The sequence below is a fragment of the Scheffersomyces spartinae genome (assembly GCF_019049425.1).
Source record: "Scheffersomyces spartinae strain ARV_011 chromosome Unknown scaffold_13, whole genome shotgun sequence".
NCBI lineage: Eukaryota > Fungi > Ascomycota > Pichiomycetes > Serinales > Debaryomycetaceae > Lizanozyma > Lizanozyma spartinae.
The window spans coordinates 337,389-359,702 of record NW_025065060.1 but is presented as its reverse complement, the minus strand read 5'-3'; the positions used below and the strand labels follow the sequence as shown (position 1 = coordinate 359,702).

The following is a 22,314-nucleotide window of genomic DNA, read 5'->3' as shown; positions in this document are numbered from 1 at the left end:
TAGTATTATTTCTTCTGTTTCTGGTAGTACATTTTCTGAATAATAGGATTATGTTCTCGTAACTCTTTATTTTTATTCTTGCTGTACTCCACATAGGCCATGTCTTCACCTCCAGCAATACTGGCCAAGGACCCGGCACTTCTGGTGGCCTGAGATTGTTCGTACTTCTGCCTTCGTTCATTGGAGATGAAGTTTGTATCAACATCATCACCAATCTCCACCCCTGCTGCATCTTCATTCTTAAGAAGCACCTGCTGTAACAATTCTCTTCTCTCCTTTGGTGAAGCATATGCTAAGTTGGGCAATTGCTCCATCCCATTCAAATGAGTAATCACTTTGAAGGCATAACCTTGATCTACTAAAAATGCCTGTCTCTTGGTGGAGTAATACATCTCCTGAGTATCTTTCGAAACCAATGAATAGAAGAATGCATTGAAACCTTCATCATTACGTCTTTTGGCTCTTAAAATTCTTCCTAATCTTTGGGCTTCTTGTCTTCTAGAACCATAATGAGATGATATTTGAATCAAACACGTGGCTTCAGGTAAATCAATAGAAGTGTCACCAACCTTACTTAAAAATATAGTGTTAACTTGATCGTTATGTTGGAAATTCTGTAAAATCTTCATCCGTTCTTGCTGAGGAGTAGAACCATAGATAAATGGTTTCCCTAACTTAAGAGCATATTCTTGTAAGGCATACACATTATCACTGAAGACAATAATCTTATCTCCTCTTTTCTCATGGAAATGTATCAAGAATTGACATGCTTGGAACTTTGTTGGGTTCATAATGTACAACAACATTCTTTTCCTGGCACTTTCTCTTAAATATTCTTGATAGAACTCAGATGTCATAGGACACCAAACTTCAGCACATTGAACATTGGCAATATGCCCCTTCTGAGCCAAGTCCATCCAATTAGCTTCATATAACTTGGGTCCAATCAAGAAATTCAAATCTCCAATCTTATCATCTTCTCTAACTAATGTAGCCGTTAATCCCAACTTTGCATGTGCCGCTATTGTAGTAACCACTCTTCTGAACATGGCTGCGGGGACAACATGAACCTCATCCAAAATAATGAACCCCCATTCTCTTGAAGTTAAAAAGTCCATAACCTTTTGGGAATCATGTGATCTGTTTCTGGTATTGGCCACCATTGAATATGTTGAAACAACCAAACCAGAATCACTGGTGAACATCTCTTTATTTTCAGATGTAAACACTGCAACATTCTCGTGTTGAATCGTACACCACTGTAAGAATTGTTGTCTCCATTGCATCACAGAAACAGATGAAGTACACAATACAATAACAGATTTCTTGATCGTACAAGCAGCCGTAATACCTACTAATGTTTTACCAGCACCACAGGGTAAAACAATGATACCTGAACGAGCTCTCCCATTACCAAACATTTTGGAAAGTGATTTCTCCTGATAAGGTCTAATCTGAGTAGATGGTTTAAGGTCAATATCTAGGATGGGGTTTCTTTCATCGTTACGGAAATCATATTCTTCCAAAACTGGGTAGTCAATTTCATGACATCTCTTCTTTACTGCTTCCACAGATTCATTGGCTATTTCAAAGGAATGCACTGCATCCAAATCGTCTTCTTCGTCTTCTTCTGAACGTTTCCCTATGATCGAAGCAAATATATCTTCTGATTTTTGAGGTTCCTTACCTCCATTTTCCAATTCTCCAGTGGGTGCTGCCAGGCTTATTAAACCATTACTGGCTACAGTGTTTTCGGATGACAGAGTCCGTAAGGGACCAATGACCTCGTCCTTCAAAAGCATTTGTAAGATATCAGCTTGAGTACTTTCAACAAAATATCTGTTGTGTTTCAACACCAACTTAACCTTACCATAAGAAACAGTTGCTTCTCGGATGAACGAGATGATCTCTTGATGTACGGGGACTTTTGATAGCCGATTCAACACCAGTATAATGTCTTCTGTTTGGACACCAACAGAAACTGCAGCATATAGCGAATAAACAGTAATCTTATACTCATGTATATGTGAAGGTCTGGAAATGGGCTCGGCAATGGTAATCAAGAAATCCTGTGCTTGTTCTGCCAAGGGAGAAAACGATTCAAGAATAATTCTCCCATCCTTGGGACTAATCCAAATAGGTCTAGAGAAATGATCAGGCTTCAATTTCAAGTATGAAAAGTCAGCAGCTCCAAAAGCCTGAGACACCACGTCGGGAACATACCCATCAGGTAACTGAGGAGTCAATGTGATCATGTCTTCATCTGCAAATTCATCGTCACTAAGTCTTTGCTTTAGGATTTCAACTGTTGCTTTGGCCTTTGTCTTTTTAGAAGCGTTGCCATCGGTGCTACTGGGTGGTGCTTTACGTTTAGGCTTGCGTCTTGTCCCAAACGAAGGGTCCCGGTCAAGATCGTCGTCCTTCAGGAAATCATCCTCGTATCTAAACTCGTCGTCAGAGTCATCGTGGCCCGCTAACTTCCTGTAATCCACTCTTCCAGTCATCCCTTACGAAGCAAACAGTGGACTTAAATTGTGCGATTACTTAGCATTCCATTTCCCTTTAATAACATAGGAAACTGCATATATAGTTGATAACGTAATCACTGAGAAAGCCAACCTTGCTCTGTTGGGCTAAATAGATCACGGTTACAAAGAAATTAAGACATGTATCTTTACCCTTCAAGACCTGGATGGAAGCTATTTGTTTATAGTATACCAATTTAGATACATTTTGAGAGCCACACTTCGAGTGATAGGCAAACAAGACTTAATATATAATGCCATTGGTTAATTATGCATCAGTATTGCCTATTGGTAGACATCTCTATCGGCCAGTAATCTCAAGATAATGTATCACATAGACTTATTATATATTCCTTGCTGTAATTGTTTTCCTCAAGGTAACTGCGTAAATCCCATACTACCATGTTTATACTAAGTCCTTAAGGATATGACAAATACAGTCTTTGGGTAACCTTTTGCTATGATGACTATAATATGCGGCGCTCTATGTAAATTACATAACCTAACTAGTTCTAATGGCTACGATTTTATCCTATATTACATCTACTTATCCTATTCTAATCAGTGAACTTGTATGAGCCTGAAGCCATAGTAATTGAACCACCCTTGTACGCACCTCTCTTCATCTTATTCTTATTCTTGGTGAAATCCTTTCCTCTGACTTTAGATAATCTGTCATTGGCAATCTCACCCCATGTACCAGCAGCTCCCTTATATGTGTTGTCCTTCAAGACTTTATCTTCGAACCCGATCTTGCTCTTGTCGATACGAGAAAAATGCTTTCTTTGACCAGGCTTCAAGTCCTCATCAACGTCAGCAGCAATGTAGTTAGAGGGAATTTCGGGAGTAGGTGACATAGAGTCGGTAACAGAAGAGTCGAGCTTTTGCTTCTTTGAAGATTTAGTCTTTTCATCTTCAACTGATCTCTTTTTGTTTTCAGATTCAGAGTCCGATGAAGACTCTGATGAGGAGGAACTGGAGTCTGAGCTGGAATCAGAGCCGGAGTCTGAGCTGGAATCAGAGTTAGATGAGGAAGAACTGGAATCAGAGCTGGAGTCAGAATCAGATGAAGAATCAGAGTCAGAGCTGGAGTCAGAATCAGATGAGGAATCAGAGTCAGAGTCAGATGACGAACTGGAATCAGAGCTGGAGCTCTCTTCCTTCTTTGCTTCTTCCATCTCCTCATCTTCATCATCAGACAGTTCACTTTCAGAGCCAGAACTTGAGTCTGAGTCTGAGCTTGAACTTGAGTCTGAGCTTGAACTTGAGTCTGAGCTTGAACTTGAGTCTGAGCTTGAACTTGAGTCTGAGCTTGAACTTGAGTCTGAGCTTGAACTTGAGTCTGATCTTTCATCATCAGAATCTTCTGAAGAACTAGATGCTGCTGCTGAGAAACTGTTAGAAACACTGCCATTCAGAATAAGTTGTTCTAAAATAGTCTCCAACTTTTCAGTGACATCAGGAATTTCAATATTCTGTTTGTCCAACTCCTTCTTTAAAACTCTGGCGGCCTTGCTCAAGTCTTCATCCCGACTCAAGTAGTCTACTATAAGAGCTAATATCTGAGTTCTCGTAACCATTATCCTTACAATGTGAATATCAATGCAAAGTTACTACATGTAAAAGGTTTAGAAAGTACTTTTTTTCATATACATGTTTAATAATCCTGCATACACGTGCGATGACCTCCGTTAAAAGTAACATACCGAATTTGGTGTAGCCATCGTCCGAAAAGCATAAACATTTATATTACACTATATTTTTATGGGGCTTGGTGACGAGTTCTGTCTCACAAGAGAACCTATAGTGTTCTGGATTATGTCAACTATGGCATAAGGGCTTTCAGCATGAACCACATGTCTTCCAAATGGTAGATGGATGTGCTCGAACCGAGACTTGGTTATCAAATTCCGCATAAACTCCGAACTATAATGATTAAAGTCTAGTTCGGAGGTCACATATACAACAGGCGTGCGTATCTCAGCATAGCACTCATCACTTTCGTCTAAGTTATCCCTCATTGAGTTGTAGTTGACTAGTTGTGAGATGGTGTTGGACTTCAACCTTATCTGGCCATCTTCACACACTTGTTCATCATCGCCTAGCATTTCTTTCAATACGACAGGATCAAAGGTTTGGAAAAAGGACTTACCATTAATAAACCCACGATAATCCTGGTGGTCTGAAAATGTGTCTCTCAAATAACCTGCTTTGAACCAATTGGTGAAGGTGTAATGGCCTTGTTCTGGTATATTCACTACTGGGTTTATGGGGATAGTCGCACCTACTATATGTGGAGCATAACTAGCAGCCACAAGAACAATATGTCCACCCATAGAATGGCCTGCCAATATATTAACAACATTAGGAGTAGAAACAAACGACTCACGTTCTTCATTCTCCATAATGGATATGACATCTCTAGCAGAATCTTTCCAGTCATGGTTGTAGCCAGCTTTCCCAATATTAGCCACGGCAGAATCACCTTGGTTAAACACATCCATTGCAACAGCTGTATTTATTGTAGTGTTGGAATCCGTGCTACCATTGAACCGTTGGAAGAGTTCTCGAATGTGGACTGTCCATATTCCTTTGTTCATCCCATTTCCATGAACGAAGAATAAATTCACAAGCCGTTTACTGGATTTTTTGGTCGCCGTAGGTGTGAACTTTCTATAGGCTATCTTTAATGGCTGCTTTGGGTGAATGGTTGATCCCTTCGCACGATTACCACAGGCATCGGCGTAGAGAATTTCGGTTGTATATAATTCTGACATTGTATCCGCTCTCTGTTAAAAGTAAGTGAATTTAAATAGGAGGATACTTCAGTCATATGGTGCTTGAGATTTGGCACTAGGATCGGCATATATACATTTTGGCCGAACCGAGCTTCACGGGTATTTATGGGGTAGAAAAATCAAGTCACGTGATTTCAAATTATCTCCGTTTCCTTCGTTGTCACGTGATCAATACCCCAGTTGACTACAAGTTCCACTTGGTTAAGATATTATTGTTTAAAAAGCTATTCATATACTAAATTCATTTCACAACTTGGACTTTTTAGTTTCTGGTCCTAAAGAAACCTCAAAGTAGTCTACGTTTAAAACATCACCTGTTAAAAGATTGTTCAAGTTTTGTTCCACGGACTTTTCGGTGTCTTTACCTCTTGAGAATGGTGATGTCTCCAAGGCTCTCTTGTAATGCTCTGACTCTTTGTCGATGATACCGCCAATTGTGTCGACCATTTGATCTGGATTCTCAATATTGAGCAAATGTTCACCTGGCAAATCAATAGCTGTAATTAACTTGGAGTCGATATTGTCTCTGATCCATGACACTGATTCAGGAGGGTTCCAAGTTGCCTCTGTACCAACTATATGATAAACTCTGTTCTTGAGAAGAGGAAGAAGTGCCATTGCATGGGTTAATGAAATGGCAGATGAAATATAAGAAACCATTTGATTCTCTCTGGAGCATTTGGTTTTATACTTGATTTCCAGGGACTCTGCTTCTCCCTCCTCAACAACGTAGATCTCCTCTTTAAGGAAGTCATCTAGGATTTCTGGGTTGGTATTACGATAAAAGGAAAGTTCTTTGAAATACATATTGACATCACCAATCAGATCAAAAGTGTCTAAAATCAATCCACTTAACTTACCAAACACTTTGATAAATTTTTGTGTATAAGCAGGATTTGAATAAACCACTGCTTCAATAGGAACAACTGCAGCATACAATTCTGGTTCATAGAATGAAGCCACGAGCACTTGATGACCACCGATTGAATGACCTATTGCGACATTCTTATGGTAATCGTCTTGGATATAGTCACCTGTTGTTCCTTGCTCATGACGGATCACGCTATTGATATCTTTAGCACCATCTGCCCAATGATATAACCAACCTAACTTTCCCTTGTTCAAAATTGCAGAGTCTCCCAGTTGGATAGCGTCAATACTAATGACCAAATCCAAAGGCCAGCCCTTGGATTTTGCCAATTGAAACAACTTGTTAATGTGATACTTCCATACAGCTTTGTTCATTCCTGTTCCGTGAACGAACACAAGGTTAATCTTAATGTCGTTTTCGGCGAGTACAGTTGTAGTCTTATACTTATGGTACACTACGTTCAATCTCAGTGAAGTTGAGACGGTAGACCCTTTGTGTCTGGGGAATGCTGCCTCGCAGATCTTCTTTTCGGTTGTGTAGAGCGACATTTAAAATCACGTTTAAGGGCTTATAATTTGAGGAGAGAAACAAGATAGCAGTATAAAGTAAGTTTAAATATGAAGACCATAGAATTCAAGTTGTGCAAATGAAGGTTAATCGTCCCTCGGTTAAATCAGCTTTGTGTCAGAGTCGGTAGTTTACCCCGGATTTCGGATAGAGAGCTCCAGTGCGGTGTTGGGACAAGGAAAGATTGTGCCCTTAATTGCTTCTCCAGCTGTTGCTAGGAGTAAAGCAATGATATATTGAGTTAGATCTAAATGAAAGGATAATAGAAAGGAGTATACCCGGGAAGTTAACTTGTGGTTAATCGATCGAATTCACTATTGGGTAGACTCCAACATAATAAGGACCTTAATATTTTACTCGAGATTGTCGTTATTCATATTAAAAGTCTCGTATTCTTTCGAAGTGATTGTATGCAATTGCAATGCGTTTACAGTATGCTATTCTGCCCTAGTACATCCATGTGATACTCCAGATACTCAATCAATTGAGATTAGGAGCCACTTGAGTATTTAAGTAGTAAGCAGGACCCCACTGTTGTGAAACAACTGAGTGTTACACAAGAAAGTACCAAAAACCTGGTATGAGGTTTATTTCAAAATACGGACATTATTCTTGCACATTGATACTACTGCTACGTAAAGATTTAGTCTAATACAATAAGATCAACGTCAAGGTGAATGGGTGCAAAATGTCGTGTAGTTGAATTCTATTAACAAGGTCGTGCACACATACCAGGCTCTGGAACGACATACGAAGCACAGTTTCATTCGTAAGAGTACCTCCCCTGAGAAGCTAAAGTTACTAGAGGAAGGAGAATAAGCTCTTATTGTTCATCCTGCTCAGAATATCATATGGAAACAGGATAATGCGTGGTGACCTCGTAATCTTTTGTCCGTTTATATGACAGAGTTGGAACAATACCCACTTCCTTCTTTTATACGACGAAACACAACAAAATAAGAAACACTAAGACACTCAATTTCACTGGGTAAACCATCAGTTGATACCACAGCTATTCATAGCATATTTATTATAGGTCGGTGTCTTGAACTTGTCAAGTGATGCCCACTAAATGTTGGTGTTCGCACCGAACCGAATTGTGGGGTGCAGTGAAAAATCCATCGCGCACGCATCGCAAATGGATCAGCTATGTTTCTTTCCAGTGCCACGATGACGACTTCCACTAAAGTGTTCAGAACAATCCAACAGGTGAGACAGTGGCGCCGGGAACGTCTTTTGCGCAGTGAAACCGTAGGGTTTGTGCCCACCATGGGTGCCTTGCACGAGGGTCATTGTTCATTAGTGAAGCAATCTATCATGGAGAATGACCATACGGTTGTTTCAATCTTTGTTAATCCATCACAGTTTGCTCCCCACGAGGACTTACAAAGCTATCCTAAAACTTTGCTGAAAGATATGGAGTTATTGGCCGCTCGATTCCCCAACAAACCTGTCGATGCCGTGTTCGTACCCACTGTGAGCGAAATGTATCCTAGTGGAATCACCTTAGATGTTGGGAACCAAAGGGGAGCCTTTGTACTGGTGCTTGGTTGCTCAGAGCAGTTGGAAGGCGTAACCAGACCTCAATTCTTTAGAGGTGTAGCCACCGTCGTGTCCAAATTGTTGAATATAGTTACTCCCGATAAAATATACTTTGGCCAGAAGGATGCCCAACAATGTGTCGTCATCAAAAATATGGTTAAGGACCTTCTAATTGACACAGAGGTCAGAGTTTTACCCACAACAAGAGAGGAAAGCGGGTTGGCTATGTCTTCTCGAAATCAATACTTATCACCAGAATCAAAGCAACACAGCGCAGCCATCTATAGAGGCTTAAACGCTGGTGAAATCTTTTATTACTCCCAGAATGGCCCCACAAAGAGCACAGATATACTAGACAAGGTGAGAAGCATTTACAACCAAGAAGAAAAGTCTAGGTTTGAATTGGAGTACCTTTCACTCAATCATCCAGAGACTTTGGATAAACTAGACATAGTCACTCCCGGTGAAGGTGCTATCATGTCCACAGCAGTTAAAGTTCCTAGAGCAGATGGCAGCGGCCAGGCGAGACTTATCGACAACGTTGTCTTGAAATAGAGTGTCCTCATATTATTTATTAATCTAATTTCATCGTCCCCTGTAATCAAAATGCTCGTCTCTTTTTGAATTTTGAAGTATTTCTAGATTGAGGCCTTGCTTCGTTAGATGATTTTGTCCTTGTAATACTGTAACTTAATGACTTCTTTTCCTCGTACTGCTGACGGTCTGTTTCCAATTGTTTGACAAAAACAGCATGACTTGATGAATGATTCTCACATTCATAGAACATAGGTCCATATTCAAGTAACCATGTAGGCTCAACACATGTGACGCAGTTCATATATTCCTTGCTTGTCAATATTAACTCATGGTAAACCACATAGTTCGTCATCAAAGAGCTCTTATTTAACCCACTTGTGGGATGCAAGTACATCTTCATATACTTGTGACGCAAATTGACAAATTCTGACTCACCAAACATATTTGTCTTTGAAAGTTTGGCCAGTTGATGATAAAAGGATGCACAGATGCATTTCCGTATATCGTCGTCATTCCTAGCGTGGAGAAAGGGATGCTTGTATCGTTTCAAAATCAAATGAATCTGCGCTTCAATATCTCGTGCTCTCATCAATGACTTAACTTGCAAGAAGTTCTTTGAGCACCATTGACTCACTCTTCGTCCATCTTTTTTCAACTGAGCAATGAACTGGTTGTAAATGTTCAATAAGGTCAAATGGTCACTTTCACTAACAATAAACTTTTCTAGTACCATATCAACTTCTCGTAAACGTTCCTTTGGTCGATAGTAAATTCCTGGAACTGATAAAAGACTAACAATCTTCACCACATCAACAGAACAGTGGAATTCATCTTCACATGAAAGTAAGATTAGTTTTGAAAGGGCAGGATCCATGGGTAGTCTAGTCATTTTGTGTCCTAGATCCGAAAGTTCACCAACATTTGTTAGAGCTCCCCAAGACCACAAATCATAAAGAGAGAAGTTTAAGAGATCTGAAGGGGGAGGGTCCAAAAAGGGGAAATGATTGACATCATTAACATCCATTTGTTTCAATAAAAGCATTGCATTGCTCAAGTTTGTTCTTTGGATTTCAGGTATAGGCTGAGAATACATTTGCTCTGGAGTACACTGGCGTTCAGTATACAACCTGTAAGCAACACCTGGCCCAGTTCTACCTGCTCTCCCGCTTCTTTGGTCAGCATTCGCTATGGAAATGGGAACAACTTGCAATGCATCCATTCCTAACTTAGGGTTGTATACTTTCATCTTAGTTAAACCAGAATCGATGACGTACTTGATCCCATCAACTGTTAACGAAGTCTCAGCAATATTAGTTGCAACGACACATTTCCTTCTCTCTTTGTCAGTTTTATTAAAAATTCTTCTTTGTAAATCCAGAGGCATTGTGGAGTAAATTGGAAGCACATCCAAGGGAGGTGGGCCCTCAAGAAGATTAAGTTTCTCTTCTATCAATTGACATACCATTTCAATGTCTTCTTGCCCTGTCATAAACACAAGTATATCACCATCGTTCCCATTTGCACTATTCGAAAGATGAATCGTTAGTACTTGCTTGACAGCACTTTCAACATAATCCAGAGAGCTGCTATGACTGAAATAAATGTCCACTGGGAAAGTTCTACCGGGAATGGTAAAGCAAGGAGCATCTCCAAAAAACAGGGCAAACTTTCCAGCATTCATGGTTGCACTGGTTATTACAAGCTTCAAGTCGTTCCTCTTAGAAACCAATTGCTTTAAAAGACCAAGTAAAATATCTGTATTCAACAGTCTCTCATGAGCTTCATCCATTATCACACATGAATATTGCTCGAGATATGGATCCACCAATAATTCACGTAGAAGAACACCTTCTGTCATATACTTTATCGCCGTCTTATCATGGCTAGTCATATCTTCGAATCTAATGGCATAACCAACTTCTTCGCCAAGTTTGCATCCAACTTCTTCGCTAACTCTTTTGGCTACTGACATCGCGGCCACTCTTCTTGGTTGAGTGCATCCAATAAGTTTCCTGCTGTTCCCCTTTGCAATATTGCTGGCAAAACCTTCCTCATACAAAAATTGAGTTAATTGAGTCGTCTTACCAGAACCAGTTTCACCAATGATGATGGTCACTTGGTTCTCTGAAATAATCCGGATAACCTCTGATCGTACTCGGTATGCTGGAAGCGATTTCCTCTGCTTGTCGATCACGGCTCTATCGTACTTTTCATCATAATCACTGGAAGCAATCACGGCTCGAGAATGGTGGGCTTCATCATTCTCCCCGTCCTTTAGACCTAAAGCTTTACCCATTGCCGTTCCTAACAATGAAGACTTATCTTTTGCTTGTTTTGCCTTTTCCTTCTTTGATCTTGCCTCCCTCAATACAAAACTACCTTTGCTCGCCAGAACTGCTAGTTCGGATAGTGGATCTTTAATAGGTGAGATTGAAGGCCCCAATTTTGTTAGAACCACTCCATTTTGAGTATTGTCTTTATTTAACAACATTAGGGACTCCGAATGGGCGTCCAAGAAAGGAGGGATCATGAAATGGCTCCTAATCTGTAATCTTGAAGAATCATCATATTGAGGGTCATGATCATAGTCAACATATTCACCTTTCTCGTTATACGAGCCACCAGTTCTGTTATCACCAACCGCCCCCTTTGCTTTCGATCTACGTTCTTCTTCTATTTTGGTTTCCATGGTTTCGTGTTCCTCTTTCAAATCATCCATGTACCATTCTCTGTCGTTCTCCACGTTATTGTCGTTGTCCAACAAGAACTTAAAGTCATCTTTTTCTAGTGCTTCAGTTCCAGCACCCTGCTCATGCTCTGCAAGTGGCAGTAAAGATAGACCTTTCTTCTGGTTAGTTTCAGCTCGTGTCTCACCTTGTGACACTGGCAAGATCTTAGGTTGCTGTTGCCCAGGACTCTTCTCGGATCTGGAATCCACTTCTAAGGTTGTACGAAGTCTTTGAGCATCTGTTTTAGAGATCTTCTTGAACTTCAGTTTCTTTACTTTCGAAGGAGCTTTGCCGTTGGCATCAGAAGCCGCTACTGGTAGTAATTCTGGTTCCTCTTCAAACAAGTCCAATTTGATTCTCAGAGTCTTCTTTGGTTTATTAGTGTATGATTCCAACTCATTATAGTTATCTTTTATCAATGAATGGATCTTCTGAACTTGTTGCTCGCTTCTTATACCAATGGTCGCCAAACACTTTGAGAACGCCAGCATTGATTCGTTATCGCTATACAATTTGAGTAGCGATTTTACGATTTCTGGTTGTGCCGGTCGATTGAGACATTCGCCAACAGTGGCAACAAGTATCGCCACAGCGTCCATGAAAGAGTATGTATATAAAGTGAAGCTGCAGCGTGAAGGTTGGGTTACCAGGCGAGTTATTTTACTCCAAGTTTAACTTTCGCAGTCCACTGTGACCTCATCTCGTTCGACGGTCAGGCAAATCGTCTGCAATCAACTTAACTCGTCTACAGCGCACTTAACTCGTTCCACAACCGACCAATGATATTAGGCAACGTTAATAAACGGTTCCACAACCTTATAGGACATTTACGACAAGTAAACGTTCATGTGTCTCCAGTTCCAACCTCACATAACGAGATGCGACATCTCCACGATTCGTTCCGAACGCTAGGGACGTTAGAACTGTTCCAAGTGCACAACACCACCAACTTCTCAGGCCTTTATGGCCATGATATCCTTCTAACATACAACATCGGAAGCGACACTAGCGTTTTGGATCCAGCTACAGAACTAAGTGAACAGCTAACCGAATCCTCCGCGGTTACTTCTACCGCCAAACAACGAGAACAACATCTCATTGATAGGCTAAACCGAATAATAGCATTACCTAGATGTGGATATGTTTCAGAGTTTGAAGGCTTTAACAGTGGTGATATTGAGATCCCCTTCACCTATAAAATCCCACAATCAAATCGAGCTGATCTTATCGGCAAGTTTGAACTTTCTGCGAGTACTCTGTTATTTCCCTTTTGCTCCATAACCAACGATACAATAACCCTTAAGGATGTGCAAGCGTTCCGCAGAATCATACGATACAATATGACAAAATTCCACAAGTTTAACTTTACTCCACTCAGGAAGGTAAAGGCTGAAGATATTGGGCGACCTCTTACTGAATCATTCAACCCCACAAGAAAGCTCCCTACAGGTTTCTACAGTTGAAGGCGTACGGTGTAAAGAATGTTTATTTATTAGTTAATGGCTACGCAGCATCGTATCGTATTCTATCTAAACTTAAACGACGCTTCCTCTTTGATGTATACTCATTTTTGAATTAATTTTCCAAGAGCTTCTTGGTCATGCCCCAACACTTCGTTGACATAATTCAAACCCATTTGTTGCTTCATCAATATCCGTGCTAATTTGTTAAGTAATGCATTTGTTTGGTCATCCTCGTCCTTGGAGGTTTCATCAGCTTTCGAACCATTTTGGGGTTCTTCATTCATTCCCATCAATGCGTCATTGAACTGATGATTAAATTCCTCTGCACGTTCTTTTAAAAGCATGACTCTTGCAAATAGATCTGTGAACTTACTCAAAGGAGAGTTGGGATCACTAAGCTTAGAATTTAACATTTCGAACTGTCGAGAAGTTTCTTCCTCTTCAGGCAATAATGGATAACCCTTCAACTTTACTATAGCCAACACCGTTGCAAGTCTTAGCAACCTCCTTGATAATCTAGTATGATGTGCCTTAGCTTTTAAAATCCTAGTAGTATTATCTAGTTCATGTTTTGCAGATAAAGCTTGTAATTTCTCGTTTATATCAGTTAGTATACTTCTGGACTTAGCAACATGTTGAATTTGAACTTGAACCCTAGTTGCAACTTCGGAAAATGACGTGATTTTAACTGGATAATGCAAATTACTGGGTCTACTTCTCATGGCAGAATCCCAATCTTCAGCCGTCTCATTTTGTGGACGTGGTTGATTCATCAATAGCTGCATCTCGTTTTCACCCATCTTATTATACAAATGGCTCTTGAAAACACATTTTGGTGAGGCTGGATCCCAATCCTCAATAATCTTTGTTAATTGATCATTGATAGATGGCGCATAGCCATTTTTAGGCGCCATCGTCAAACTGTTGGAGGTTGAAGGTAATGCGAGAGAGTTTGTGTCTTGGCTGGTGGTAGATTGGTTGAACAATGAAGAATTCAACGAAGTAGTCGCCTGCGGTTTATTCCAACCAAAAGATGGTTGCTGTTGTGGTTGTTGTAATTGCTGTTGTTGTTGTTGTGATTGTTGTAGCTGTTGTTGTTGTTGTTGTTGTTGTTGTTGTTGTCCGCCAAATAATCCACCAGTTGTTGTTGCTTGGTTTCCACCAAAAAGACTTGAACCCGTTGTAGCTGCTTTAGCTCCAAAAAGACTTGAAGTTGCAGAAGTATTAGAATTGGTGTTACCGAATAAGCCACCAGTTGTTGATGTAGCACCAGAGTTGCTGGCATTCCCAAACAACCCCCCAGAATTGCCTCCCGCTGGTACAGTTGTAGCTCCAAACAATCCACCTCCCGTGGTTGTATTAGATCCTGCAACATTGGACTTATTTCCAAATAAACTACCTCCAGTGGAAGCAGTAGTGTTTGACGCATTTCCAAAGAGGCCACCACCAGCACCAGGAGCAGTGGCGGCGGTAGAACCACCACCACCAAATAATCCCAGACTGGTAGCAGGCTTAGAAGCATTGTTAGCTCCAAAAAGTCCTCCGGTATTACCACCAGTTGTTGAAGTAGTCCCAAAGGCTCCACCTAAAGCACCACTAGCATTGGCACCTGCGGCTCCCAAAGTGTTACCTGTTGAGCCAAAGAGATTTCCAGAGGCTTGCCCATTTGTGGCGGTAGAGCCTCCAAATAAACCACCTGTCGCTGGTGCTGCTCCGCCGGTGGCAGCATTGGCAGGCTGCTTCCCAAACAATCCTCCACTGTTCGTGTTTTGATTTGATCCAAATGAAAAACCTGTATTGCTCCCTGTAGAAGCACCTGGTGCATTGTTATTACCAAACCCAGAGGATCCTGTGTTACCAAACATTCCGCCAGTTGATTGGCCAGCTGTTCCAAACATTTATAATTCGCTTATACCTGGGGGATGGATGGATGGATGGTGATGATTAATTGTTAGTTATGTTTTGCAGTGGAGCAAAATTTTAAGACGTAAATGTTACACAAAACTGGTGGTTTTAGTTGGTTGAAGCGAATGAACAACGGTTTAACTGCATTACACTCCAAATGTCGCAAGGGTAGCTTATAGGAGTTCAATTGTGTAAACGTATGAAGTAAGTTAATCATAGACTTTGTATATACCTTAAGTACCGATTGAATTTAATTTACTAGATTTCACATTAGACTGTTGAACGTCTACAATTATTCTATGGTACTGTCAATTGTAAGCTATGAATAAATATGAAAGAAACGAAAGGTTCGTTAACAGAAGTGAAATTATAAAGCGACCCAAGATAGCACAAGCTAAAATCTGATGAAGGATTGAATTATAAATGTACAATGTGACATGATATGATATGATATGTGATGTGATGATAGGAACAGGTGGTAATGTTGTGATAGGAGGTGATAACTCTTTAGATTAACCCGTTCTGGTATTTTTTTTCACTATGACGATCCTGATTTGTGGATCAATGTTTAATGATAAAGATGACGACCTTATTTCTCTTGAAGGCCATTATTCATTGAGTGCTCTTTGATATTATCTATTAAATATCTTTATGCTTCCTTGGACTCCTCCTTTTTCAACAAGAATGCTTCTGTGATTTTCTTATCATTCGATCCTCCTTGGAAAATTGGACTCTTGTTCAACTGGATTTGTTCGGCCACACCAGGAATCTTCTTTTCCAACTTCAAGTTAGCAAAAACACATTTGTTAAACACTTCTTCAGAATACCTGCAGTGTCCTAATCTGTGATTATTTTGTTCTAAACATTCATAATGTAACTTGAATTCATCAAAACAGTACTTGTTCAAATCTTGTAACACGTTAACGGCACATCTGGTGACTCTTCTACCTTCCTTCAAACAATCTAATGTACCACCATTGTTTTCACTTTTACACATCATGAAGTCATCATTGTAAGGTTTACATTTGGCCCCAATGAAGTAGGAAGCACTCAATAATGGTGCGGAGGTTGCACCAACTTCGTCCACTTCAGGAATGTTAGATGGTAACAGATTCTTGTCCACATTTTCCCATTCAAATCTTGAGATATCAACGTTGTCCAATGGAGCCATCTTGGATATGTATCTGGCTACTGATATAAAGGTAATTGGGTCTGAAGAATTAACTTTATGTCTCTCTAGAGTGTAATTGGTATTACCTTCATATATCGAAAATTTTTCCCAATCAAATTCGCTATTGATTTTATTGGAGTCATATGGTTGGTGCAGAGATTTACGCAGGCCGGCGTATAATCCAGCACCAGCAATATTCACTAGATCTACACTTATGAACTATCTAAAACTAAAACTAACTTACGCCTTCTTATTGGTTATTGATTTGACTCAATAAGGCCATTCTGCTGTATATTGGTGATATTTGATATAGTGACTTCCCATGTATTAGCTTACTATGAAGATTAAATTCAGGCAATGACTATTGAAGTTACTTGTTCGTTTATTAACTTCCCCGAAGAATAGATATAACGTCTTCATTCCGCTCAACTATGTCATAGATCGTGAGTAGACTCAATATCAAGTCACTATTGGCTTCTTCTGCAGCCAGAGGATCAATCTGTTTGACATTCTGTACCAAGAGCTCGTCAACATAAGTGCAAAATTCATTCTTGGTGGAAAAAAAGGAAGAGTTGATCTTCTTCATAATCTCAGAGTCTTCACCCAGAAGTAAGTTATCTTTAATCATTCTATAGAGTTGATTAATTAAGATGTAAACCATGGTAAGCTTTCGGAGTTTCTCTATTTCTGAACTCTCGCAACTTAGCAATAACTGGAAACTTGTAAACTGATTGAATATAAGTTGAACAAGCTTTAACTTGAACCGAATAAGCATTAATTGGTCCTTCTGATAGAGCATTTCATTAAAGGCGTTTCGAGTCTCAATTAAATGAGCATAATTTCTTTCTGTGGAAGCCTTGAACTTGGTTAAACTATGGTTGACTTCATTGATGTAGTTTAAACCAATATTGATGGAATTCCCCAACTTTATAAAGTTCTCGTACTCTTTATTGATTATTGATACTAAATTCTTGTTCAATTCATCTGAGAGTTTGGAAAGATCTTTGATTAACGAATCAAGTGATAAATACCGGTAGTTACTCACTAGAAAATCATCTATATCTTTTGTATTTGAAAATTCTTGGAAATTGACCTCGGATATTGGTACTATATATGGATCAAACGACATTACTTGCAGTTAAATAGTGGTAATTGTTTTTTAAATGAAAGTAACCCTTTAGTATGTACAATCAATGAAATTCTATTTTGCTGGCACTTGAGAATTAACATACTTAATTAGGAAGTCGACGTCGCGAAATATTAAAGCACGACGATACAAATTTATATATTTATAACTTAGTAACTAACTTCCCAGCACCTTTACCGGTAAACAATGTATTCCATACCTGAGGGATATCTTGGAACCTAGTAGAGGATTTGGAAATGTCTCGTAAATCAACACCGGAATCGATCTTAACTTTACCTTCAGCTATGGCATTAGCAAGTACATCAGTACCCTCTCCAAATCTGTCTACATAATCAAGAACAATGAAACCTTGAACTGTAAGTCTGTTGGTAATGATTTCAGACCAAGTCTTGACAAACTGCTTAGTGAAATCATTATATCCAGCAATGGCTCCACATGCTACAACACGACCAAATGGTTTCATTTGTGTAAGCATAAACGATAAGATATCACCACCAACACCATCAAAGTATATATCCGCAAAATCAGGACCAATGGCTTTTGCCAATTGCTTTCGGAAATCAGTATCTTTATAATTGACAACTATGTCTGCCCCTAAGGACTTGACCCAATCTCCATTAGCTTTTGAACCAGTGATTCCAATAACTTTGCCTGCCTTAAACACATGTTTGGCCAATTGAACTGCCATACAACCAGTTGCACCAGAAGCAGCAGAAATGACAACTGTTTGCCCTTCCTTGATTTTTCCAATATCTTTCAATCCGAAATAAGCTGTTAAGCCTGTTCCTCCTAAAGGTCCCAAATAAAGCTCCAATGGAAGCCCTTTACGAGGGTTGATTTTATTTATTACAGCAGACTCATCGATAATTGCATAATCTGCCCAATACAATGACCCATTGAGAATGTCTCCTTCTTGAAATTTGGATGATTTGGAATAAACCACTTCTCCAATACCCATGGACTTCATTGGGTCTCCTTGCAAAACTGGTTTGACATACATTCGCTTGGGGTTCAAGCCCTTTTGAATCCAACCTCTTTGAGTTGGGTCATTTGAAAGATATAACACCCTTACAACCAATTCTCCTTCCTTGATAATAGAAGCATCCAATTTGGATGTAATCAATTTAAAAGTTGAATCAGCTTGGCCGAACTCAAGCTTTACTTCTTTGAGGGGCGGATTCTGTAATATCACAGTGTTGGTTTCTGAAGGTAATGGCATTTTTTGATGCTGTTTCTCAGTTAAGGATAGCATGAAAAGAAATTTAGTGCCATTATATGCTTAAAGATAAACTTCCAGATCTTACATTTGTAATTAACTATTATGTGGGGTTCGGCATTGAATGGCTTCGGACCGACTCGAACAAAGTTTGATCCTCGGGGACGCGGGGTACTCGTGTTTGGGGTAAAACGTACTGCAGGATTTAGTTCGGCTAAATCTTATGGTAGCGACAGAGAGTATTGTCTCCTTGTTGTAACATTGGATCTAAGGGAACAATTCGATCCAAATGATAACAATAGGTCCGTCCGTGTATTTTGAAATGAGTTATAAGTGAAGGATATGTCTTGTCTATGGGTGTTATAGAGAATAACTGAATGTGAGTTGATGAGGAATGACTGTTGAAGCTCCAGCGAAATTTAGTAAGAAGTTTCAACTGAAGTTGGGAAAGATCTAAGAATAAAGGCGCGAAACTTTGATTCTAAGTGATGCCTAGTACCCAAACAATGGGCCAGAGTGCCAAAGATGGGAACTGGTGAGAAAGTACCCCAACTACTTGTAATTAATTAAAGAAAGTTACTCAAGTCACCTAATATTTAGTTGCATTAATTACGAAGAACTAAGGTTATTGTAAGACAAGAGAATGTCCACCAAATTCCTGAAACTTTCGGTGTAAGTTGAAAGTAGTTTCTAATGGAATTTTAAAATTTCAAGACCTTAGCAGCGAGAGGAGCATCTTTCAAATTCGCCATATAAAACCAGTTATTGTAGCTTACGGCCATCGCACCCAAATAGTTGTATGATACGATGAAACAGTCCCCCTCATACCGAATAGATAAATAGAGTAAAACAGGCACAAATAACCCAAGCGTACTTGGTGCTATGGTAACTACTATGCGGTCACCGTACGTTGAGCCGCTCGTGCAGATTCAATAATCTGAAAGATGCCTGTAATTCTTGCCGTTTCGGATAGTACTTAATTTAAACCATCACGTACCATCGGCAATTTCTCAGCCAAACAACGAAGCAGTTTAAGGGCTTGAACCAAAGTAGAACATTACCTTCATCAATTGTCGCTATAAGCACTTGAGTTTAGGAGGTTAAATACAATTTGTAGCGGCTTAAATGTATGGCGAAGTAAAATCCTGACAAAAAAAACAAACGGGAGATTCAATCTTGCAAATGAAATTGTCGAAGCAGACATTTGATTTCAACCGTCCTTGCGGAGCTTAAATTTAGTGGCGTATGAGCAGATCATCATCGTTGGCGATGTGCAGGTAGTGCAGTAGATTCTTGATGTGATGACAAAGGTTCCATTTTTATCCAAATACTTCCGATTTCTTTACTATTGAAGTGACACTGGCACGGAATGTTCAAGATTTAAAAAATAATCTTACACACCAAAAATTGGACTTGCATACAATCATATCAACATGGCATTTCATAGGCCGGAAATAAAAAATAATTTGCTTTCGTTTCACACATATATTTTTGGTGAAGTTTTATTATCGGAAAGTTACTAGTTGGTTGCATTGGTTTCTAACGTCACAATAACCGCTAGTTGTTTCAAATGCTTAAAGCTGTGCATTAGTTATTTGCGATATCAATATTTTTAAAGCCCTCTTTGATTAAATCGTTTCACCGCAAATATCTTTCCTTTTGCCACCCGGATACTTCCAATACTGGTATTGGTTCCAAAAGTAGAAGTTATTGGCCATTAAAATCCAGCCGTAGATAAGCGCTCAAGCCAACTGTAATTTCAAATCTATTTTTCCACTTTTTGCCTGGCACCAAACCCTCCCACTAGTAATAGGAATCAGACAAAACCATTGATGCGGTACTATTTGCAATCAGTTAACCATGCCTTCAACTACCTTCCTGTTAAGATCCCTATGCCCCGAGGCATTCTTAAGTTATACTGCAAGTAGATCCGTATTGCAATATGCGTACCTTTAAAAAATATATGACCCTAGTAGCATTCCGAATCGCAGCGTAGCTCTCTTTTTTTTGAACAGTACATACCTTTAGCCTCTGATTAGATACCGTTGAAGACTATTAAAAATGATTTATAACATGAATTATATGTACTAGTTGGAGTTGCTCGGTCAACTGGTGCTATCCAACATTGTGGCCCTGTAAATAATCAGATTCTTATGGCATTAGGCCTAATAACATACCTAAACCTATTGACATGCGTCTACCTCTAAAATCACAACTATAATTCAAACTAGGTGTCACTCGCTGTTAAGGGTCAATGGAAGTGAAAATGGCTTTATGGTCATTTAACCTTCAGTAAAGTATTTCTACCCTTCTAGCATTTTCAGCTATTTTGCTCCGTTGAAGTTCACAGGCGAAGTTGCACTGCGTTACCATTTACTGTTTAACGTGAGCAAAGAGCCCCACTTGTCATTAACAGTTGACAAAAGAGATATATATCGATAGAAATCTCATATAAAAGTCACTTGAGTACTTTTCTTTGTTGAGATTTTTTTTTGTATGTCAATGGCTATTCACTTGAACAATGACATTTGGAAGCAACAATCAGGAACAAACAGGTAATCTCTACTTTGGTGACAAAATCCATATTGGAAGTAGACTTAATACTACTTAATACTCATTACAAATATATGACTCTTTATCTTTGATTCAACTTCAATATAATATTGGAGTCAAAATCAGTCATTTAAGGCGTTGCAATACTAGAGCTCTTGATGGTGCCAACCAATTAAGTGAGCCTCCAATTCGGCAATAATCAAGAGTTTTTTGCAAGATATCCTAGCCACAAATAACGTTTATCCATGCATTTTCTTTCGTTATTATAGACGTCCTTGAGATTTGAAATAGCTTGGATTTTCTAGCCGTTTCTTAAGATTAGACGCAGATAACTTCCTTATTGTTAATGCTATTTGAACTACTTACCAATCTCTGGATAGCTCACTGTTATTAGTATGCATAAAAAAGTGGAATCAAATTATAAACCATTTAAGCTATTGCTGGTACCTTTATTTTAGACTTTCATTTTGATTAATTTAATGGCTTACCAAAGTAAACTTCGAATCTTTCTTGCCGTTTTGATCAATTGCCTTAGCTGATTAAAGGGATTGAGTTGAAGGGGAGGATAACAGATGCTGCGAGCTTTTTGAAGAGCTATTTGATTTTATTGCAGGGCCTAGGTTCAGGTTCATTTTAATTTCGTTTAATCTTTCGCCTAATGTAAATGGGTTTGTTCTATGAGAAAACCGTACTAAAGCTGTAAACATACGCTTACGGACTTCATTACTATATAAAAATCTCATGTCAGAATATAAAGATTACGAAGTTCATTTACGTGGTCAAGGAATCACCGCTAAAGGGTTAAAATGGAGCGCATTAAGGTTAAACAATCTGCACAACGAAGAGCATTTGCTAAAATGTTCTATTTCAAAGACTCTACTCAGTTCATTGAATATAATGGGGAAAGTATTGGGAACTATGTCTAAGTCTACTGCTCGTCGTAAATACCAGCGATAAATGGCACCATTAGAATCTGACAACAACAGGGCCATAGTATTTCAGACATAGATAAAACCCATAACTATTATCCGACACAAATTTGGCAATTACTCAGACACTTTTTTATTGTCTGGAAAGACTTTTAAAATTTTGTCTGTCTGGAATTTGCACTATTTCACCTCAATGTGACAGGTGGTATTTTCATAGGCCTATTGATCGCATGGTTTGTGCTTATCTTTGTCGCATGGCGGTATGTTCCGATGACCCTAAAGCTGGAAAGATGGAATTAGTGTACCACATTAAAAAAGCTTAGATTTTGCTCCAAGAAGCAATTAATTCTAGATAAATAGC

The 22,314-nt window shown here is 39.2% G+C and overlaps 10 protein-coding genes across 10 annotated transcripts; 1 reads left to right on the top strand and 9 right to left on the bottom strand.

Annotated features, from left to right (window-relative positions):
* Positions 1-5: 5 nt before the first annotated feature.
* Positions 6-2,504, bottom strand: SSL2 (TFIIH/NER complex ATPase/helicase subunit; the record flags this gene model as incomplete). The annotated part of the gene is made up of 1 exon (XM_043191853.1): positions 6-2,504. The coding sequence occupies one exon, from the start codon at positions 2,502-2,504 to the stop codon at positions 6-8; it is 2,499 nt and encodes an 832-aa protein (XP_043048825.1).
* Positions 2,505-3,082: 578 nt separating this feature from the next.
* Positions 3,083-4,105, bottom strand: SRP40 (Srp40p; the record flags this gene model as incomplete). The annotated part of the gene is made up of 1 exon (XM_043191852.1): positions 3,083-4,105. One exon carries the CDS (start codon positions 4,103-4,105, stop codon positions 3,083-3,085), a length of 1,023 nt encoding a protein of 340 aa, XP_043048824.1.
* A 174-nt stretch (positions 4,106-4,279) lies between these two features.
* Positions 4,280-5,302, bottom strand: KQ657_001038 (uncharacterized protein; the record flags this gene model as incomplete). The annotated part of the gene is made up of 1 exon (XM_043191851.1): positions 4,280-5,302. The coding sequence occupies one exon, from the start codon at positions 5,300-5,302 to the stop codon at positions 4,280-4,282; it is 1,023 nt and encodes a 340-aa protein (XP_043048823.1).
* Positions 5,303-5,569: 267 nt separating this feature from the next.
* Positions 5,570-6,742, bottom strand: KQ657_001037 (triglyceride lipase; the record flags this gene model as incomplete). The annotated part of the gene is made up of 1 exon (XM_043191850.1): positions 5,570-6,742. The coding sequence occupies one exon, from the start codon at positions 6,740-6,742 to the stop codon at positions 5,570-5,572; it is 1,173 nt and encodes a 390-aa protein (XP_043048822.1).
* Positions 6,743-8,030: 1,288 nt separating this feature from the next.
* On the top strand, positions 8,031-8,858 carry PAN6 (pantoate--beta-alanine ligase; the record flags this gene model as incomplete). The annotated part of the gene is made up of 1 exon (XM_043191849.1): positions 8,031-8,858. The coding sequence occupies one exon, from the start codon at positions 8,031-8,033 to the stop codon at positions 8,856-8,858; it is 828 nt and encodes a 275-aa protein (XP_043048821.1).
* A 46-nt stretch (positions 8,859-8,904) lies between these two features.
* Positions 8,905-12,060, bottom strand: PRP16 (DEAH-box RNA helicase; the record flags this gene model as incomplete). The annotated part of the gene is made up of 1 exon (XM_043191848.1): positions 8,905-12,060. The coding sequence occupies one exon, from the start codon at positions 12,058-12,060 to the stop codon at positions 8,905-8,907; it is 3,156 nt and encodes a 1,051-aa protein (XP_043048820.1).
* Positions 12,061-13,133: 1,073 nt separating this feature from the next.
* Positions 13,134-14,930, bottom strand: KQ657_001034 (FG-nucleoporin; the record flags this gene model as incomplete). The annotated part of the gene is made up of 1 exon (XM_043191847.1): positions 13,134-14,930. The coding sequence occupies one exon, from the start codon at positions 14,928-14,930 to the stop codon at positions 13,134-13,136; it is 1,797 nt and encodes a 598-aa protein (XP_043048819.1).
* A 656-nt stretch (positions 14,931-15,586) lies between these two features.
* Positions 15,587-16,432, bottom strand: KQ657_001033 (uncharacterized protein; the record flags this gene model as incomplete). Its single annotated transcript, XM_043191846.1, has 2 exons — positions 15,587-16,314; positions 16,426-16,432. The coding sequence occupies 2 exons, from the start codon at positions 16,430-16,432 to the stop codon at positions 15,587-15,589; spliced, it is 735 nt and encodes a 244-aa protein (XP_043048818.1).
* A 61-nt stretch (positions 16,433-16,493) lies between these two features.
* On the bottom strand, positions 16,494-17,237 carry KQ657_001032 (Golgi transport complex subunit; the record flags this gene model as incomplete). The annotated part of the gene is made up of 2 exons (XM_043191845.1): positions 16,494-17,148; positions 17,233-17,237. 2 exons carry the CDS (start codon positions 17,235-17,237, stop codon positions 16,494-16,496), a joined length of 660 nt encoding a protein of 219 aa, XP_043048817.1.
* Positions 17,238-17,397: 160 nt separating this feature from the next.
* On the bottom strand, positions 17,398-18,474 carry KQ657_001031 (MDR family NADP-dependent oxidoreductase; the record flags this gene model as incomplete). Its single annotated transcript, XM_043191844.1, has 1 exon — positions 17,398-18,474. The coding sequence occupies one exon, from the start codon at positions 18,472-18,474 to the stop codon at positions 17,398-17,400; it is 1,077 nt and encodes a 358-aa protein (XP_043048816.1).
* Positions 18,475-22,314: the final 3,840 nt, after the last annotated feature.